The sequence below is a fragment of the Ranitomeya imitator genome, chromosome 4, assembly GCF_032444005.1.
Source record: "Ranitomeya imitator isolate aRanImi1 chromosome 4, aRanImi1.pri, whole genome shotgun sequence".
Classification (NCBI taxonomy): Eukaryota; Metazoa; Chordata; class Amphibia; order Anura; family Dendrobatidae; genus Ranitomeya; species Ranitomeya imitator.
The window spans coordinates 462,330,375-462,347,787 of NC_091285.1; the positions used below are offsets into that span (position 1 = coordinate 462,330,375).

The following is a 17,413-nucleotide window of genomic DNA, read 5'->3' on the forward strand; positions in this document are numbered from 1 at the left end:
CCCACTGACCAGAATGGCACGGTTTCTCGGGCAAAAGAAAAATTACTCTTTCTAAACCCGGACAAACCTCAGTCAATTCATTAAAAGTCAGAAAGGGAATGTGCACACTACTAAGGCCACTTTCACACTAGCGTTTTTTGCAATACGTCGCAATGCGTCGTTTATGGGAAAAAACCCATCCTGCAAAGTTGTTTGCAGGATGCGTTTTTGCCCCATAGATTAACATTAGCGATGCATTGCGACGCACTGCCACACGTAGCAACCGTCGTGCGACGGTTGCGCCGTGTTGTGGTGGACCGCCGGGAGCAAAAAAACGTTACATGTAACGTTTTTTGCTGCCGACGGACCGTTTTCCGACTGCGCATGCGCGGCCGGAACTCTGCCCCCACCTCCCCACACCTTACAATGGGGCAGCGGATGCGCAGGAAAAATGCATCCGCTGCCTCCGTTGTGCGGCGCCTTCACTGCTAGCGTCGGAACCTCGGCCCGACGCACTGCAACGGGCCGAGTCCGACGCTAGTGTGAAAGTAGCCTAAGGCAGATTCCGCTCCATAAACCACCTGCACAAGGTCTCACAAATGTGATTATTTTGAGCGTTTTCTAGGTCATAACGACTAGCTGTGCATATGATCTGACTGTTGATAGTCTTAAACACTTCAGGTTTCAAGAGATACAAAGTGGATAAAAGAAGGGACCTGACCATTCTTCAGGAGTCTACCTCTTGGAAGACACCGTAAACTAAATGAGTCTACGGGGAGCCCGAAAAGAAACCGCAGATGCCTGGAGTATTTTGTAGCTTTAAAGGGAACCTGTCACCCCGTTTTTTCAGATTGAGATATAAATACTGTTAAATAGGGCCTGCGCTGTGCGTTACAATAGTGTATGTAGTGTACCCTGATTCCCCACCTATGCTGCGAAATACATTACCAAAGTCGCCGTTTTCGCCTGTCAATCAGGCTGGTCTGGTCACATGGGCGTGGTGACATCGCTCTTTTCTTCCCCAGCTTTCCGTTGGTGGCGTAGTGGTGTGCGCATGTCGCAGTGACGAATCCACTGCGCACACGTGAAGAAGCAGCGCGCGATCTGCGCTATTACCCCGTCAAATGCAAACTCGGCTTTGGGAAAATGGCCGCCGCGATCTCTTCTGCGCACGCGCGGCATCCCGCGGCCATTTTCCTGAAGCCCCGTGCAGCAGAGCACTCCATCTGCGCACGTGCGGCCCCAGGAAGATGGCCGCCCCCACCGATGACAGGGGGTAATAGCGCAGATCGCGCGCTGCTTCTTCACGTGCGCGCAGTGGATTCGTCACTGCGACATGCGCACACCACTACGCCACCAACGGAAAGCTGGGGAAGAAAAGAGCGATGTCACCACGCCCATCTGACCAGACCAGCCTGATTGACAGGCGAAAACGGCAACTTTGGTAATGTATTTCGCAGCATAGGTGGGGAATCAGGGTACACTACATACACTATTGTAACGCACAGCGCAGGCCCTATTTAACAGTATTTATAGCTCAATCTGAAAAAACGGGGTGACAGGTTCCCTTTAAAGGGGATCTGTCACCCCAAAACAATTCCTCAACTCCATAAATGACTGATTATTGAGTCCAACTGCTGGGACCCTTAAAAACTGGTTCTAAATAAAGGCTCTAGAACCTAGTAAGAAACTTGCTGCAAAAAAGCATGTTTTAGTAGGTTTTAGGCTATGTGCACACGTTCAGAAATTCATGCAGAAAATTCCTGTGGAAATCCGGACATTTCGGCCAGATTTCCGCATGAAATCCGCATGCGTTTTTTTGCGCGGTTTTGACGCGGTTTTCCCCAGACACTTCCCAATGCAATAGACCGTGGAAAAACCGCGAAAAAAAAAGCTAAATTAATGAGCAGGTTCATTATTTTTCCGCAATGCGTTTTTCATGCGGAAAAACGCACATCATGTGCACAGAAATTGCGGATTTCATTAAAAATGATAGGATGCTTAATGTATGCAGATTATTTGCGGTTTAATAGCGTTTTTATAGCGCAAAAACGCTAAAAAACCGCAAATCTGCAACGTGTGCACATAGCCTTCGTTGCCTTTTTTGCTGTGTTTTGGTCATGATACATTTGTCTCATGTGCATACTAATAAAGTTTAGTGCCCCCCCCCCAATAAAATCTGATTCTACATTATCATATTTTGGCACGAAAAATGCAGCAAGACCTAATATCTACGGTTTTTAAGCCTTTTTTTTTTTTTTCACCACCTATTACTTTCAATGGGTGAAAAACGCTGAACAAACACTGAAAGAAGTGACATGCTCAATTCAACAGAACCTCAGGTTTTGCACAAAAATACTGAGAACAAAAAAAACAAAAAAAAACAAGTGTGCATGAGTTTTCTGAAATCTCAGACATGGCTGGTACTGTAAAATGTAGCATAAAAAAAAATAAAACACGCTAAAAAAAAAAAACTGCACCAAAACCACATACGTGTGAACATAGCCTAACAATGAATGGAGTGGAGGTCAAACTTATTGACCTCTACTTCATTAAAAATCGGGTCGTCAACAGATGTCACGTATGTTGGCCGATCTCTTATGTGAGCTTCTCCCATAATATTCCTGGCTACTATAGCATACACAGATTACGTAAATTAAATTTCCCATTAATCTAAGGAAACTTTACTGTGTAGATCAGGGGTGGGGAACCTTTTTTCTGCCAAAGATATTTATAATATCAGCTGGGGGCTGTACAAAATTATCAACTTAAAATATATCCTGCTAAATTTGGTCAGATATTTAATTAACTCAGCTTTAATGTGATGGCTGGTTCTGCTTCTTTTTCAGGGAGGCGTATGATTATGCTTGGTGGTAGTGATGACGCTACCCACAACTAATTTTCCAGATTTGTGTCAGTCTGGAGCACAGTCAACTCTTTCCAATAAGTTTTGTAAAGGACTCGCAGCATAGTTGTAGATGTATATTACACTGCCGGTCTCCTCACAGGGGCAAATTTATCACTGCTCACCTTTCATTTACAAAACTCAAGCTGTGGGAGGTCTGCAGTATATATCACATAGGATACACCGGGACTGAAGCATATACAACCCCTGGCAAAAATTATGGAATCACCGGCCTTGGAGGATGCTCATTCAGTTGTTTAATTTTGCAGAAAAAAAAGCAGATAACAAACATGGCACAAAACTAAAGTCATTTCAAATGGCAACTTTCTGGCTTTAAGAAACACTAAAAGAAATCAAGAACAAAAAATGTGGTGGTCAGTAATGGTTAATTTTTTTAACAAACCATAGGGAAAAAATTATGGAATCACTCAATTCTGAGGAACAAATTATGGAATCACCCTGTAAATTTTCATACCCAAAAATAACACCTGCATAAAATTAGATCTGCTCGTTAGTCTGCATCTAATAAGGAGTGATCACACCTTGGAGAGCTTTGTACCAAGTGGACTGACATGAATCATGGCTCCAACAAGAGAGATGTCAATTGAAACAAAAGAGGATTATCAAACTCTTAAAAGAGGGTAAATCATCACGCAATGTTGCAAAAGATGTTGGTTGTTCACAGTCAGCTGTGTCTTAAATTTGGACCAAATACAAACAACATGGTATGGTTGTTAAAGGCAAACATACTGGTAGACCAAGGAAGACAGCAAAGTGTCAAGACCGGAAACTTAAAGCAATGGGTCTCCAAAACAGGAAATGCACAATAAAACATATGAGGAACAAATGGCTGGAAATTGGAGTCAACGTCTGTGACCGGACTGTAAGAAACCACCTAAAGGAAATGGGATTTACATACAGAAAAGCTAAAAGAAAGCCTTCGTTAACACCTAAACAGAAAAAAAAAACAAGGTTACAATGGACTAAGGAAAAGCAATCATGGACTGGATGAAAGTCATATTCAGTGATGAATCGCGAATCTGCATTGGGCAAGGTGATGATGATGGAACTTTTGTTTGGTGCCGCTCCAATGAGATTTATAAAGATGACTGCCTGAAGAGAACATGCAAATTTCCACAGTCATTGATGATATGTGGCTGCATGTCAGGTAAAGGCACTGGGGAGATGGCTGTCATTACATCTTCAATAAATGCACAAGTTTATGTTGATATTTTGGACACTTTTCTTATCCCATCAATTGAAAGGATGTTTGGGGATGATGAAATCATTTTTTTCAAGATGATAATGCATCCTGCCATAGAGCAAAAACGGTGAAAACATTCCTTGAAAAAAGACACAAGGTCAATGTCATGGCCTGCAAATAGTCCGGATCTCAAGCCAATTGAAAATCTTTGGTGGAAGTCGAAGAAAATGGTCCATGACAAGGCTCCAACCTGTAAAGCTGATCTGGCAACAGCAATCAGAGAAAGTTGGAGCCAGATTGATGTGGAGTACTGCTGGACACTCATTAAGTCCATGCCTCAGAGACTGCAAGCTGTTATAAAAGCCAGAGGTTGTGCAACAAAATACTAGTGTTTTGGAGTGTTTTGTTTGTTTGTTTTTAATAATTCCGTAATTTTTTCTTCAGAATGGAGCGATTCCATAAGTTTTTCCCTATGCTTGGTTAAAAAAGTAACCGTTACTGACTACCACATTTTTTTGTTCTTGATTTCTTTTAGTGTTTCTTAAAGCCAGAAAGTTGCCATTTGAAAGGACTTTAGTTTTGTGCCATGTCTGTGATCTGCTTTTATTCTACAAAATTAAACAACTGAATGAACATTCTCCAAGGCCGGTGATTCCATAACTTTTGCCAGGGGTTGTACATCACATAGGAGACGCCGGGACTGGAGCATATACAGTACAGACCAAAAGTTTGGACACACCTTCTCATTTAAAGATTTTTCTGTATTTTCATGACTATGAAAATTGTACATTCACACTGAAGGCATCAAAACTATGAATTAACACATGTGGAATCATATACTTCACAAAAAAGTGTGAAACAACTAACATTATGTCTTATATTCTAGGTTCTTCAAAGTAGCCACCTTTTGCTTTGATGACCGCTTTGCACACTCTTGGCATTCTCTTGATGGAGCATATACATCACAGACGCTGGGATGGAGCATATACATCACATAGGAGACGTTGGGACTGGAAAATCTACATCACATGAGACACTGGGTCTGCTGTCTTCGCTGGTGACATTGGAGAGCAGATTGCACAGAGTCTGCCCACAAAGTGCGTTCTAACACTGGCACTAGCCAGCATCAGGAGGTAATACTTCATTGCCTGTGCCATAGTGTTCAGTAGTGAACGCTGTTTTTGTAGGCTACCAATATAAAAAGCAATTAAAGAGCTGCTAGCCAGCAAAACAGGGTCGCTAGCCCTAGCACTGCAGTCCCAGAAAATCTGCCTGGGGATCGGAGAGCGGTATATCAGACCAGAGGCCGGAGGTTCCCCACCACCGATATAGAGGATTGAAGAAAATCAGATATCTAGATTTCCAAATGCCACTATGAGAACCAGTCCCTAGGTGTACCAACATGGGACAAGTGCTTGTTTTCATAAGGAAATATGGTGTGTAGTTACAAGGCGGTTCAATAAGGTGTTACTTAGTGCAAGAGCCTTTACATTGAGGAGTCTGTATTTATTTGGAGGTTGAAACAGAATTACAGCAAAGTTTTCTCCAAAGTATGTTCTGATAAATGAAAGTACATACCACAAAAAACCCTTACTCATCCCGAGATATATTATGTCACAGAGCTGGTGCATGGAGAGAGCTGAGGAGCTAGAGCTGTATTACATAGGCAGCGACTTTTCTCATAGAAGTGGCTGGAGTGAACTCAAGCAGTAGAAATAAAGTGAAAATCCCCAATGAGAATCTTTACTTTATAAAAAAAAAAAAAAAAAAGGATATAGAAATTTGAAACCAACAACACAATAAGCATATTTGGCGATGCAGTGTCCATAAATGTATGAAAATATAACATTTTACATTAAATGCTGGAAAGAAAAAAAAAATACCAAAATTGCCAATTTTGGACACCACCTTACCCAGCAGAACATAGTATGTAATGGTACCACTGACAAAGAAAAAAAGTTGTAAGTCATGGAAAACACATTTCTACTTTTATCTTTAATAGTGTACAGCTAGTTTTCATTGCGCCGGAGCGACCCTAGACAAGAGCCACAAATACGAAGGTAAAGAAACTCAAATACTCAGCGTGTGCACGTGGCGTTAAAGAGTTAAAAGTGAACGTACCTTTTTTGCACTCTCTGGGCCAGATTCGTCAAACCGAAATCGAAGAATGCGGAAATCTTTACAATAAATTATCAACTCAGTCGGGTTGAATTTGAGTTTCTTGTTGAATGAGAGGATTTTCTGCTTTCTTTTGGTGTCATTTACTAAGATTAAAAAAACATGTATTTCCATTATTACACTTTTTTATTACATTTATTCCTCTATATTCAATCTAGTGATTTGAAGGATTAAGTGCTGTTCACACTGCACTATTGTGTCCATTCAACAAGACTGAAATCATTAGCAAGTGGCACAAACAAAGCCCAAGGTTCAAGAGTCCGTTTGGCTCATTCAACTCAATGGCTCAGTTGGCAGGAACGCCTGAATTCAGCCAGAAGTCCCGGATAGAGTCATGAACCGGCTGTTACGGGTAAATACAATGTGAACATCCCCTTAAAGCATGGAACATAGGAAGACCGTAGCTTTGTGCTCCATCAATATTGAAAACAGTGCAGACGACAAATACATGGCCAACTGGGTGTGATTTAGTGGAACCAGCTGCATTTCTAGGAACAATTTCTATAGAAAACAATGAAAGTTGCACAAGACAAATGGCTGAGTTACATTTCCTTTGCTGTTTACTAGGGGTCTGCTACCCTTCCAATGTTGTGAAATTGTTGTAGTGCCAAAGGTGGTTGAGCTCTGTCTTTGCCAGCGAACTAGTTACTGAAACACCCGTCTGCTAGCCACAGCTGTAGCCACAGGGCACAATGCTTTTGCTTCAACTATAATTTTTGCCTAAAAGTGCTATGTATAAAAATATACTTGTAATGTACTAAATGCAGAAGTAAAAATGGTCTTATGTATCCACACTCAGAAAATAAGTTCCCCTTTTCATTTGCTCCAACCGTTGAGAGTCTCCATATAAATCTATAAATATCTTACATATACTGAGCATACGGTATGTCCTTAGATCTATTTTTTTTTTTTTTTTTAAAGTAAACCTTTCACCGGGATTTTAATAGTAATTAATGGAGTTTAATGCCAATAAAATCTTCACTTTATGTTTAGCAGAAAAAAAATAAATTCTGTCTTAGGGAAAAATTGTACACTGGTAAGTGGTAAGAACAGTGGGTGGGACATTGCACTTACACTGCATAGATGAATAATGAATAAGTTGTTAAAAAGGTTCGTTTCACAATTGCCGTGAATTAACAGGCTACCGATACCTGAAGAAGGAGCAAAACGCTCGGTTATCGGGTGACAAGATCTTGTATGCAAACTGTTATGTATAGAGTTGGCTACTCTTAGTTCTCACCTGTACACACCAGTTTCCCGATTTGGCCAATCAAATTTTTGTTCTCTGTATATTAGCTCTCCGCCCTCCAGACTGTGGCTGTTCTAATTGCAGCAGGATCCTACCTACCCATAAATTCAGGCTTTAGCATAAGAGGTTTTCACACCTACCCATAAGTTCAGGCTTCTGTCTAAGGCCGGCCGGCCTCACACTCCGCGTATAAAAATACGGTCCGTATTTTACGGCCATAATACGCCACAAAATTTTTTAAAAAATGGTGATCCGCATGTCAACCGTAGGCTGGGTGTGTCAGCATATTTTGCGCATGGCATCCTCCGTATGTAATCCGTATGGCATCCGTACTGCGAGACTTTCTCGCAGGCTTGCAAAACCGACATACGGTGTGTGTGTGATATATAGATATATATATATATATATATATATATATATATATATATATATATATATATATATATATATATATATATATATATGTGTGTATGTGTGTATGTGTGTATGTGTGTATGTGTGTATGTATGTATATATATATATATATATATATATATATATATATATATATATATCTATCTATCAATTCAATGGCCGGCTTTTCCTATCTCCTTCTCAAACCAGACATGATATGAGACATGGTTTACATACAGTATTTTTTTTTTTTGCATATTCCACACTACTAATGTTAGTAGTGTGTATGTGCAAAATTAGGGTGCTCTAGCTATTAAATTTAAGGGTTAAATTGCGTAACAAATTGTCGTGGGCTCACGCGCAATTTTCTCCACCAGAGTGGTAAAGCCAGTGACTGAGGGCAGATATTAATAGCCTGGAGAGGGTCCATGGTTATTGGCCCCCCCTGGCTAAAAACATCTGCCCCCAGCCACCCCAGAAAAGGCACAGCTGAAAGCTCATATGAACTCGAGCCTTAGAACTTTTCAAAATATTTTCCCATGCTCGAGTTCATATGAGGACATCCAGCAAAGGGCGCATCACCGCAACTGAAGGTAACTACAGGTCATTGACCTACATTCCATTCATTCCCCAGGGTTTTACAGGCAGGAGCACAGCTGCATTAGCAGAGCTTCTGCTTGTAAAATGATTTAACCCCTTCACACCGTGGGACGTTACAGAACGACGGAAGATATGGGATATTGTTGTTGTTTTATTTTACCTTTTTTTTACAGAATGAGGGTCTTCAGGTGGATTACCAGTATAATAAAATATTACAAAAACCTGTGTATTTATTTCATTAAAATCATTTGTAATAGTGTGTGTGTGTGTGTGTGTGTGTGTGTGTGTGTGTGTGTGTGTGTGTGTGTGTGTGTGTGTGTGTGTGTGTGTGTGTGTGTGTGTGTGTGTGTGTGTGTTTTTAAACCATTTCATACTATTGGATTAATAATGGATAGGTGTCATAATTGAACGATTATAGATCTTCAAATACTAAAGAGATGCTAGTGGGGTTGATCAAACATTAATGATCATACCATAATCTGACAATGGAGATACCCCTGCCATTTCATACGTACCTACAACAATTTGCTCTATACAAGTCAGTGGGACATCATGCTCACCAAAGAGGTGATTTTTATAATGGAATTTCTGGAAGAAAAAAAAAGCAGATATGTCAGTGCATTTGTAATATTAGGAAAATAGAAAATGGCATGACTAAATAGTATGATGTAAAGATTACTAAAGTAAAAAAAATATATAATTTTTTTTTTTTTTTTTTCCCCAAACGAACCTAGGTTTCCCAAAGTGCAAACAATGCATGGAAGAGTCTCCCCATGAAGGCGGCAAGTGCCGAAACGCATGTAGGGGACCTTACTTTCTACCCACTACTGCTTATTTTTTATTTATCAAATACAGATTTATAGGTTTTATTACTAGTTGTTATATGGTCCTTATTTGCTCCATTTTCTATATGATCCCTGCACTTCTAGAGACTAGTTTAATTTACAAAAAATAAAAAAATATACACAGTACAATTACATACAGGAAGAAGAAATTTTAAAAATCTAGTTTCAGGAAGAAAAAGACAACAGGTTATAGCTATCTATGCTTGAGAAACAAAGATTTCTTCCCAACAGCCAAGTGAGTTGTCATTGAACTTTAGTGTAAGTGCACAAAATGTTTTTTTTACCTGTGGGTCCACGCTAAAAAAAAAAAAAAAAAAAAAAAAAAGCTACAAAACTGAATATATGCACTGAAATACAAAAACGGGTTGCTGTGCATATGTTCCGTCTCTTTGAGTGTCTTAACTGCTTGAAGTTCCGAAAGCTGTAAAGTGATTCAAAAAGAGGCCTGACCATTCTTTAGGAATATATACACTGTATATATATGCTGCACCCAGCAAAAGTTTTCTATGCCAACAATAATCACATGAAGCAGGAGGAACTTCGGTCTGTCTTCAATAAACTTTCATACATCCATGATCTTTTCATCGGTAACAAACTTTCCTTCCTCAGCATCACCGAAACCTGGCTCAGCCTCTCTGACACAACCGCTTCAGCTGCACTTTCTTGTGGTGGATTCCATCTTTCTCACACCGCCTGCCCCAGCATCATGCATGGTTTAGAAGTTCGTTTTCTCCTGTCAGATAACTGCTCCTTCACCCCAAATCCACTGCCACACTCAGTTACTCTCCCACTTTTTTTTTGAGGTGCACTCTGTCCACATCTACTTTCCTTCAACCTCAACTGACTCATTTACCGCCCCCAGGGCCAGCCACCACCATTTTTGACCAATTTACCACCTGGCTACTTCATTTTCTTCCAGCTGATAGCCCCACTATCAACGTTGGTGACTTCAACATCCCCATTGACAATTCCCACTCAGCTGTCTTTAAGCTTATAACACTCACTACTAGTGATGAGCGAGTGTACTCATTACTCAAGATTTCCCGAGCATGCTCAGGGGGTCTCCGAGTATTTGTAAACGCTCAGAGATTTAGTTTTCATTGCCGCAACTGAATGATTTACATCTGTTAGCCTGCTTGATTACATGTGGGGATCCTCTAGCAACCAGGCAACCCCCACATGTACTCAGCCTGGCTAGTAGCTGTAAATCATTCAGCTGCGGCGATGAAAACTAAAGCTCCAAGCACTTACAAATACGCGGAGACTCGAGCAACGACTACACTCGCTCATCACTACTCACTACCTCCTTCAAACTCGCTCAATGGTTCTCCACTCCGCAGCCACTCACAAAGATGGTCACACACTGGACTTCATCTTCACCTACCTCTGTTCTCTATCCAACCTCTAAAGGTACCGTCACATTTAGCGACGCTGCAGCGATCTAGACAACAATGCCGATCGCTGCAGCGTCGCTGTTTGGTCCCTGGAGAGCTGTCACACAGACAGCTCTCCAGCGACCAACAATCCAGAAGTCCCCGGGTAACCAGGGTAAACATCGGGTTACTAAGCGCAGGGCCGCGCTTAGTAACCCGATGTTTACCCTGGCTACCATTGTGTCTGGTCACGTCCCTCTCCTTCAGCTTCCCGCACTGACTGGGGGCGTCACACACGCCAATTCAGCGATGTCAGCGGGAGATCCAGCGACGAAATAAAGTCCTGGACTTTCCCCAGCGACCAACGATCTCCCAGCAGGGGTCTGATCGTTGGTCGCTGTCACACAACGATTTCGGTAACGATATCGTTGCTACGTCACAAAAAGCAACGATATCGTTAACGATATCGTTATGTGTGACGGTACCTTAACTCACTGTGAAGGTTGGGAGATGTAATGGCAGCTTACAATGCACATGTAGCTGTAAGAAGACACCTGGCTCCGCATTTGGTCCCACCTTTCAGCTGCAAAGTCAGAATTCACACCCCCACCAGCTAGCTAAAATCCAGCCCCCCTGTGGATCCAAACCATGTGGTCTGCTTTGTTCAGACAGTTAGAATTTCTTAAAGGTGAATATGTACTTATGGTACGCCCTAGCCACACGTACGTTACATTTTCGTGATCTCTGAACCAGAGGGAATGCCTTCCACGGTCTTGATCCTTTCTAGCACCTAGGGGTATGGAGATACATAGAACAGCTACTATAAGCCAGGAAGTAAAGCGTAGCAGGGACTTGGCCAGATCCAATGGAGCCAGAATCGCCACTCTAGGACCATCCAGAATGGAGTTATGATCTTTCTTAGGTTTTGGAAGATTTAGCTACGAACCTCGAGGAAAGGGGATTTAGGTGCAGCCCAGAAGGGAGTGACCCAAAGGGAGATAAAAGCTAGTGTAAGGCTACATGATCTGTGTGTCTCTGATGCATGCGGTCCAATTCGAACGGGGAGTCACGTCAAGTAATGTGCCATGAAGGACATAGGACCCTGCTGGAAGCCGATGCCCCCTGAGGCCCAGCGTACACATGATCGACCGTCACCTGGTAATTGACATGATCCATCTGCTTATATCTTTTGTCCTACCACTATTGTATTTGCATATGTGACCATTGTATATGTATAACCATTGTGTATTGTCTAATGTGCCCTTGTAATTTAACCTTGGGCTGCTCTTTTATCTCAATCCACTCATCCGTTTCTAGGTTTAATTTTCTATGCTACCGGGGCTGGTTTCTTGTCCGATATAACCCTGTTAACGGACTAATTGTATATTGAACGAGGAACTGGTGGCAGTCCTACTAGGCTGACCAGGCGCTGTTTCACTGGTGCTAATGAAGGGGGCCTCTCAGCCAGTCAGGGTGGTAGGGGAGTGTGTTGCCACGTCAGTGTCAGAAAGGGCCACATCCTCTCACTTCCTGTGCATCCTTAGGCCTGTGTGGACAGGAATGGGCGGTTGTCTGTGTAAAATTCTACCAATCTGACCCCACATGTCCCCAGGGGGTGCAGAACATCATACTGGTGCAAGTGGGGAAACCTTACCATGTGATCCCGCTGAAGTAATATTGACATCAGGCAGGACAGCTAGGTGTGGATCCTTCACACCCACTCTACAAACTTGCATACCTTCAAGAAATCTCAAACACCTTCATTTACACTCACTTGGAGTCCCTTCTCCCTCTTGCAGACATGGGTTCCTTACAAGATGCAGATGCTGCTGCCGCTTTACATAACTCCACAATAGCTGCAGCTCTCAAATCGGTCACCCCCTCACACATGCCAAAACGCAAACAATTAACAGTAATATCCTCAATTTCTCACAACCGTAAACAGATATTTAAACACTTTCATTTCTCTCCTCCGTCCCCCAGCACCTCCTCCCCTCTCTACTCATCTCAGATGCAGACTTTGCCTCATTCTTCAAGCAAAAATTAACTACATCAGAGAAAGATTGGGCCTACAGTCCCCACAGCCCCTCCTCAAAACGACTCAGCCCTCTTCCTCCAAAACAAGCTTCTCCAACGTTACAGAAGATAAAATTTCCTCTACTCAGATCACTTCTCACCACCTGTCCACGTGACCCGATCCCATTCCACCTCATCCCAGTCTTCATCCCAAGCTATCACTAACAAATGGTGTCTTCCCCTCATGCTTTAAACATGCCTCGCTCACACCCATCCTCAAAAAGCGTATCCTTGACCCACCTTCTGTGTCTAGTATTTCCCCATATCACTCCTCCCCTATGCCGCAAAACTACTGGAACAGGATGTCCATCTTGAACTGTCTTCCCATCGCTCCTCCTGCTTACTCTTTGACCGATTACAATTTGGCTTCAATACTGAATAATTCAATGGAAACTGGCCTAACTAAAGTCACAAATGACCTACTAACCACCAAGCGACCCTACTCTTTCCTGCTCCTCCTGGATCTGTCCTCTGCCATCGATAGAGTGGACCATTCCACCTTACTACAGATTCTTTCAGCTCTTGGCATTACAGACTTGGCCCTATCTTGAATTTCTTTATACCCAACATTCAGCGTCTTCCACTCACACACCAACTGCTCATCTCGCCCCCTTGTTGTAGGTGTCCCCCAAGGTTCAGTTAAAGGACCCCTGCTCTACTCCATCTACATCTTCGGCCTAGGACAGCTCATAGAGGCTTTCAGCATCATCTCTATGCTGATGACACAGACCTAGGTCTCTGGACCATATATCACCTCCTTACTAACCAGAACCCAACAATGTCTATCTGCCATTTCATCCCTCCTCTCTGCTCGATTTCTAAAACTTAACACTGACAACACAAAATTCATTATCTTTCCCCCATATCACTCACCCCCCCTAACCCAACAGACCTATCCATCAAAGTCAAAAGCTGCTCACTCTCCCCAGTTCCGCAAGCTTGCTGCCTTGGGGTAACCCTTAACTCTGCTCTATCATTCAAACCACAAGCGCTTTCCACCTTCTGCCGACTCAAACTCAAAATTTTTTCCTGGATCCGCACATTCCTTAAAGAATTTGTAACACTTGGGAATGCCCTCATCTCCCACTTCAGCTATTGCAAACTCCTGTTCTGTGGCCTTTAACACTCTCGTGCCCCTTCAATCTAGCCTAAACTCTGCTGACCAACTAATCTACCTGTCACCCTGCTAATCTCAGGCCTCTCCTCTCTGCCAATCCCTTCATTTGTTCCCCATTGCCCTAAGACTCCAGTTGAAAACCCTAACCATGATATATAAAGCCATCCGCAACCTCTCTCTCCATACATCTGTGACACAGTTTACTGGTACTTACCTGTACGCAACTTCTGATCTTCAGAAGATCTCCTTCTCTACTCTCCTCTTATCTTCTCTTCATACAATCGCATACAAGATTTTTCTCGTACATCCGACATACTCTGGAACGTTCTTCCTCAACATATCAGACTCTCGCCTACCATGGAAACCTTCAAAAGGAACCTAAAGACCAACTTTTTCCGACAACCTACAACCTGCAGTAACCCTCGTTCCACCATACAGCTGCATGACCAGCTCTACCCTCACCTACTGTACCCTAACCCATCTCTTGTAAACTGAGCCCTTTTCACGTAGTAGTAATAATAATAATAATAATAATAATAATTAGTAAAGCAGAGGTGGCAACATGCGCTCATGTAACTTATATGGTTTGTGCAGCCCAGCCAATAACATTTCTAGAACTTTCACATGCTATGAAGACCAGAGAGAGCAGAGCTTACCTGAAAGGGCATTGGAGTGTCAGTGATAAATGAAAGCTTGAAATTGGTGCAGGTCAGCTTCCCCCACAGGTCATAGAGGCTTGTGTCTGAAGCGATGCATTTTCTCACAAAGTTCACTTCATTTACCACAATTTCACCTAAAGTGTTAAAGTCAGAAAAGTGCACAAATAAAATACACCAACATCTATAACAAATATGCTTAATTACGGTATTAAGTCTAGTAGTCCAATAAGCCTATGGTCATTCTTTCAGAAAGAAAAAAAAAAAATCGACCTACTAATTAGTACCTAAGCGTCTTTAACAAGTTTATCGGGTTGTAGAAAAAAAAAAATACAAACATATTTAAAACATTCAGTCTAATGATTATTGCACTATTTTTTTGCTCATTTGTCTGGCCTCACACTGGTGAAGTGTCATGCACTGGTATTTAACACAGCAGCTGAAATTTACCATGGTGGATAAATGAGGAGGTATTCCTATGGCTGACACATCACATGGCACATTGAGGGGTGCAGGAACACCTGTTTTGTGCTTTTTGAGCTATTTCATAGTTTCTTACTCCAAGGAAAATATTTTAAAAATATGTGTATGTAGAAAGACACTGTTGAATGCTATTCTTTAGCCTTTTTGACAATACATTTGCAAAGAAAATAAGACTCCTCACCTTTAGCTTGCACAATTTTTTTCAAGAAATCTACTGTTCAAAGCGTGTCCTATATACACACTATAGAGATTTTAAAGTGACCATACAGATTAGATGAAAAAAAGGGGCCAGGGGGGAAAAAAAACAAAAAAACAGGTCATCGGTAGCACAATTATTTGTTTAGTGATGGCCCCCCCTAGACACACTACAGATGACATAAACCAATGACCTGCACTGGCTGCATCGGACACAGGTCTGGTGAACTCAGTGCAGATTTTAGGCCGAAAATTAATCCTACATGCCCAACCAGTGTTTAATACGATTACAAACACTCACAAAATAACTAAATACAGTGGCACGCTGTAGTGCTAAAGCATGTAAATATGAAGTGTATGAAATATGAATAGCATTACTGCTCTAGACTAATAAAAACAAAATGGAGATACTTAGCACAATTTGTCCAATTCATGCGTGCCCAGCACCTGAAACAAGGCTATCTCTGGTTTCGCTGAGAACCTATCTAGCGTGAACACCACTCTAAGGCTATGTGCACACGTACATTTTTTTGCGCTTTTTTCGCGTTTCACGCTAAAAACTCATTAAAAACGCATACATTAAGCATTCTATTATTTAGAATGCATTCTGCATGTTTTGTGCACATGGATGCGTTTTTTTCCGCGAAAAAAACGCATCGCGGTAAAAAAAATGAGCATGTTCATTATTTTTGCGGATTTTCTGCGTTTTTTCCGCAATTCTATGCATTTAGCAAAAAACGCATCAAAACGCGTCAAAATCGCGGTAAAATCGCGGTAAAAACGCATGCAGATTTCTGGCAGAAATGTCCGGTTTTTGTCAGGAAAATTTCTGCAACAAATCCTGACGTGTGCACATACCCTTAGGCTAAAGCCTAAATTTATGGCTAGCCTGCTGTAATTAAAACCGCCATTGACTGGAGGGTGGAGTGCTCGCTCAGTGAGCTAAAAAACAAACACTCAACAGTCATATCAGCAATGCTGCTGACCGTTGTCTTTTACAGTCAGATATCGCCCGTTTCAGCTAATGAGTATGGGCACCCTTATGGGTCACATACACCTTAGACTACCATCACCCGACTGTGCCAATATTGACAGGTTCCACTATTCTAATGTGTAAGGAGGACTTCTGGACAGAATGATTCATTCTTCCGATCTTTAGTGGTGATTTATCTCCTCAAGAGCAGTCAGAGGGTCTCTCAGAACGCAGCACCACTCTACCATACACATAAAAGTGCTCAGCTGACAGAGTCGGAGGAGATAGGGTCAGACTGGTCAACCAACAGCCATTTTAAGGGCTTTGCGCTCAAGGACCAAGCAGAAGGCTATATTACAACTTCAGCCAGAATAGGTCTCCTTCAGAGGTTTATATAATAAATAAATAACTTGGCACTCAACTTGGTGGATAGTGATAATATAGAAAATCAATTTTTTATTACTTGAGTAGCAGTCCAGCAAAATAAACGTTTCGGTCAAACACTTAGACCTTCTTCAGTAAACTGCATCAATGTATAACAGAACATGACAATTACAATGTCGAAAAAATATTAACAAAAAAGGTAAATCTCATAGTTTAGATATGTGATGGATGGGAAGGAAGGAAAGAGGTGGGGAAAAAGGTAACATATTTACATACCAGACTGCTGGTGTGATGGTAAATATAAGGCACTGATGTGTGTGGAAATTGTCCAATTACGAGGTTTTTTGTAGGGCCTTTGAAATGAAGGCCAATATCCTAAGATAGTGAAAAGGATATGAGAAGTGTTGTGCCATGGATAATTACAAGAATAAAAAGGATCTAGGTGTACTAACCAAGCAAATAAGACTTGAGTGTATATGGTCTCGTCCACAACGGGTATGTGGAATAATTAACTGAAAGAATGAAATACTCATTATAGAATAGTGGAGCTGAACCACAGAGGAAATTTAGAGAAATAGGAATCTCACCTAATATGGATACCCGGAGAGATAAGGGGTGTTAGGATGATCCCGAAGCAAGGTATTGAACAGTATACCATAACATAGCTATAAGTTGGAGAGGAAAAGGAAATGCTGTAATGCGGCCAAAGAATAGAAAGCTCTACACAGAATCTTATTATTCTCACCCTGGGACAATGTGATCCTAGCCGAAGATAGAGTATAGAGCCTGAGCAGCGGTAATCT

At 41.8% G+C, this 17,413-nt stretch overlaps 1 protein-coding gene across 1 annotated transcript in view; it reads right to left on the reverse strand.

Moving 5' to 3' along the window:
* Positions 1-17,413, reverse strand: part of MTMR10 (myotubularin related protein 10) — a 125,197-nt gene that overhangs the window by 47,103 nt on the left and 60,681 nt on the right. The window contains exons 3-5 of the mRNA XM_069765823.1: positions 14,576-14,712; positions 9,024-9,096; positions 6,210-6,352 (exon numbers count right to left, since the gene is read on the reverse strand). Of these exons, the coding sequence (XP_069621924.1) occupies positions 6,210-6,352; positions 9,024-9,096; positions 14,576-14,712 (353 nt within the window). The remainder of the gene's footprint in view (positions 1-6,209; positions 6,353-9,023; positions 9,097-14,575; positions 14,713-17,413) is intronic.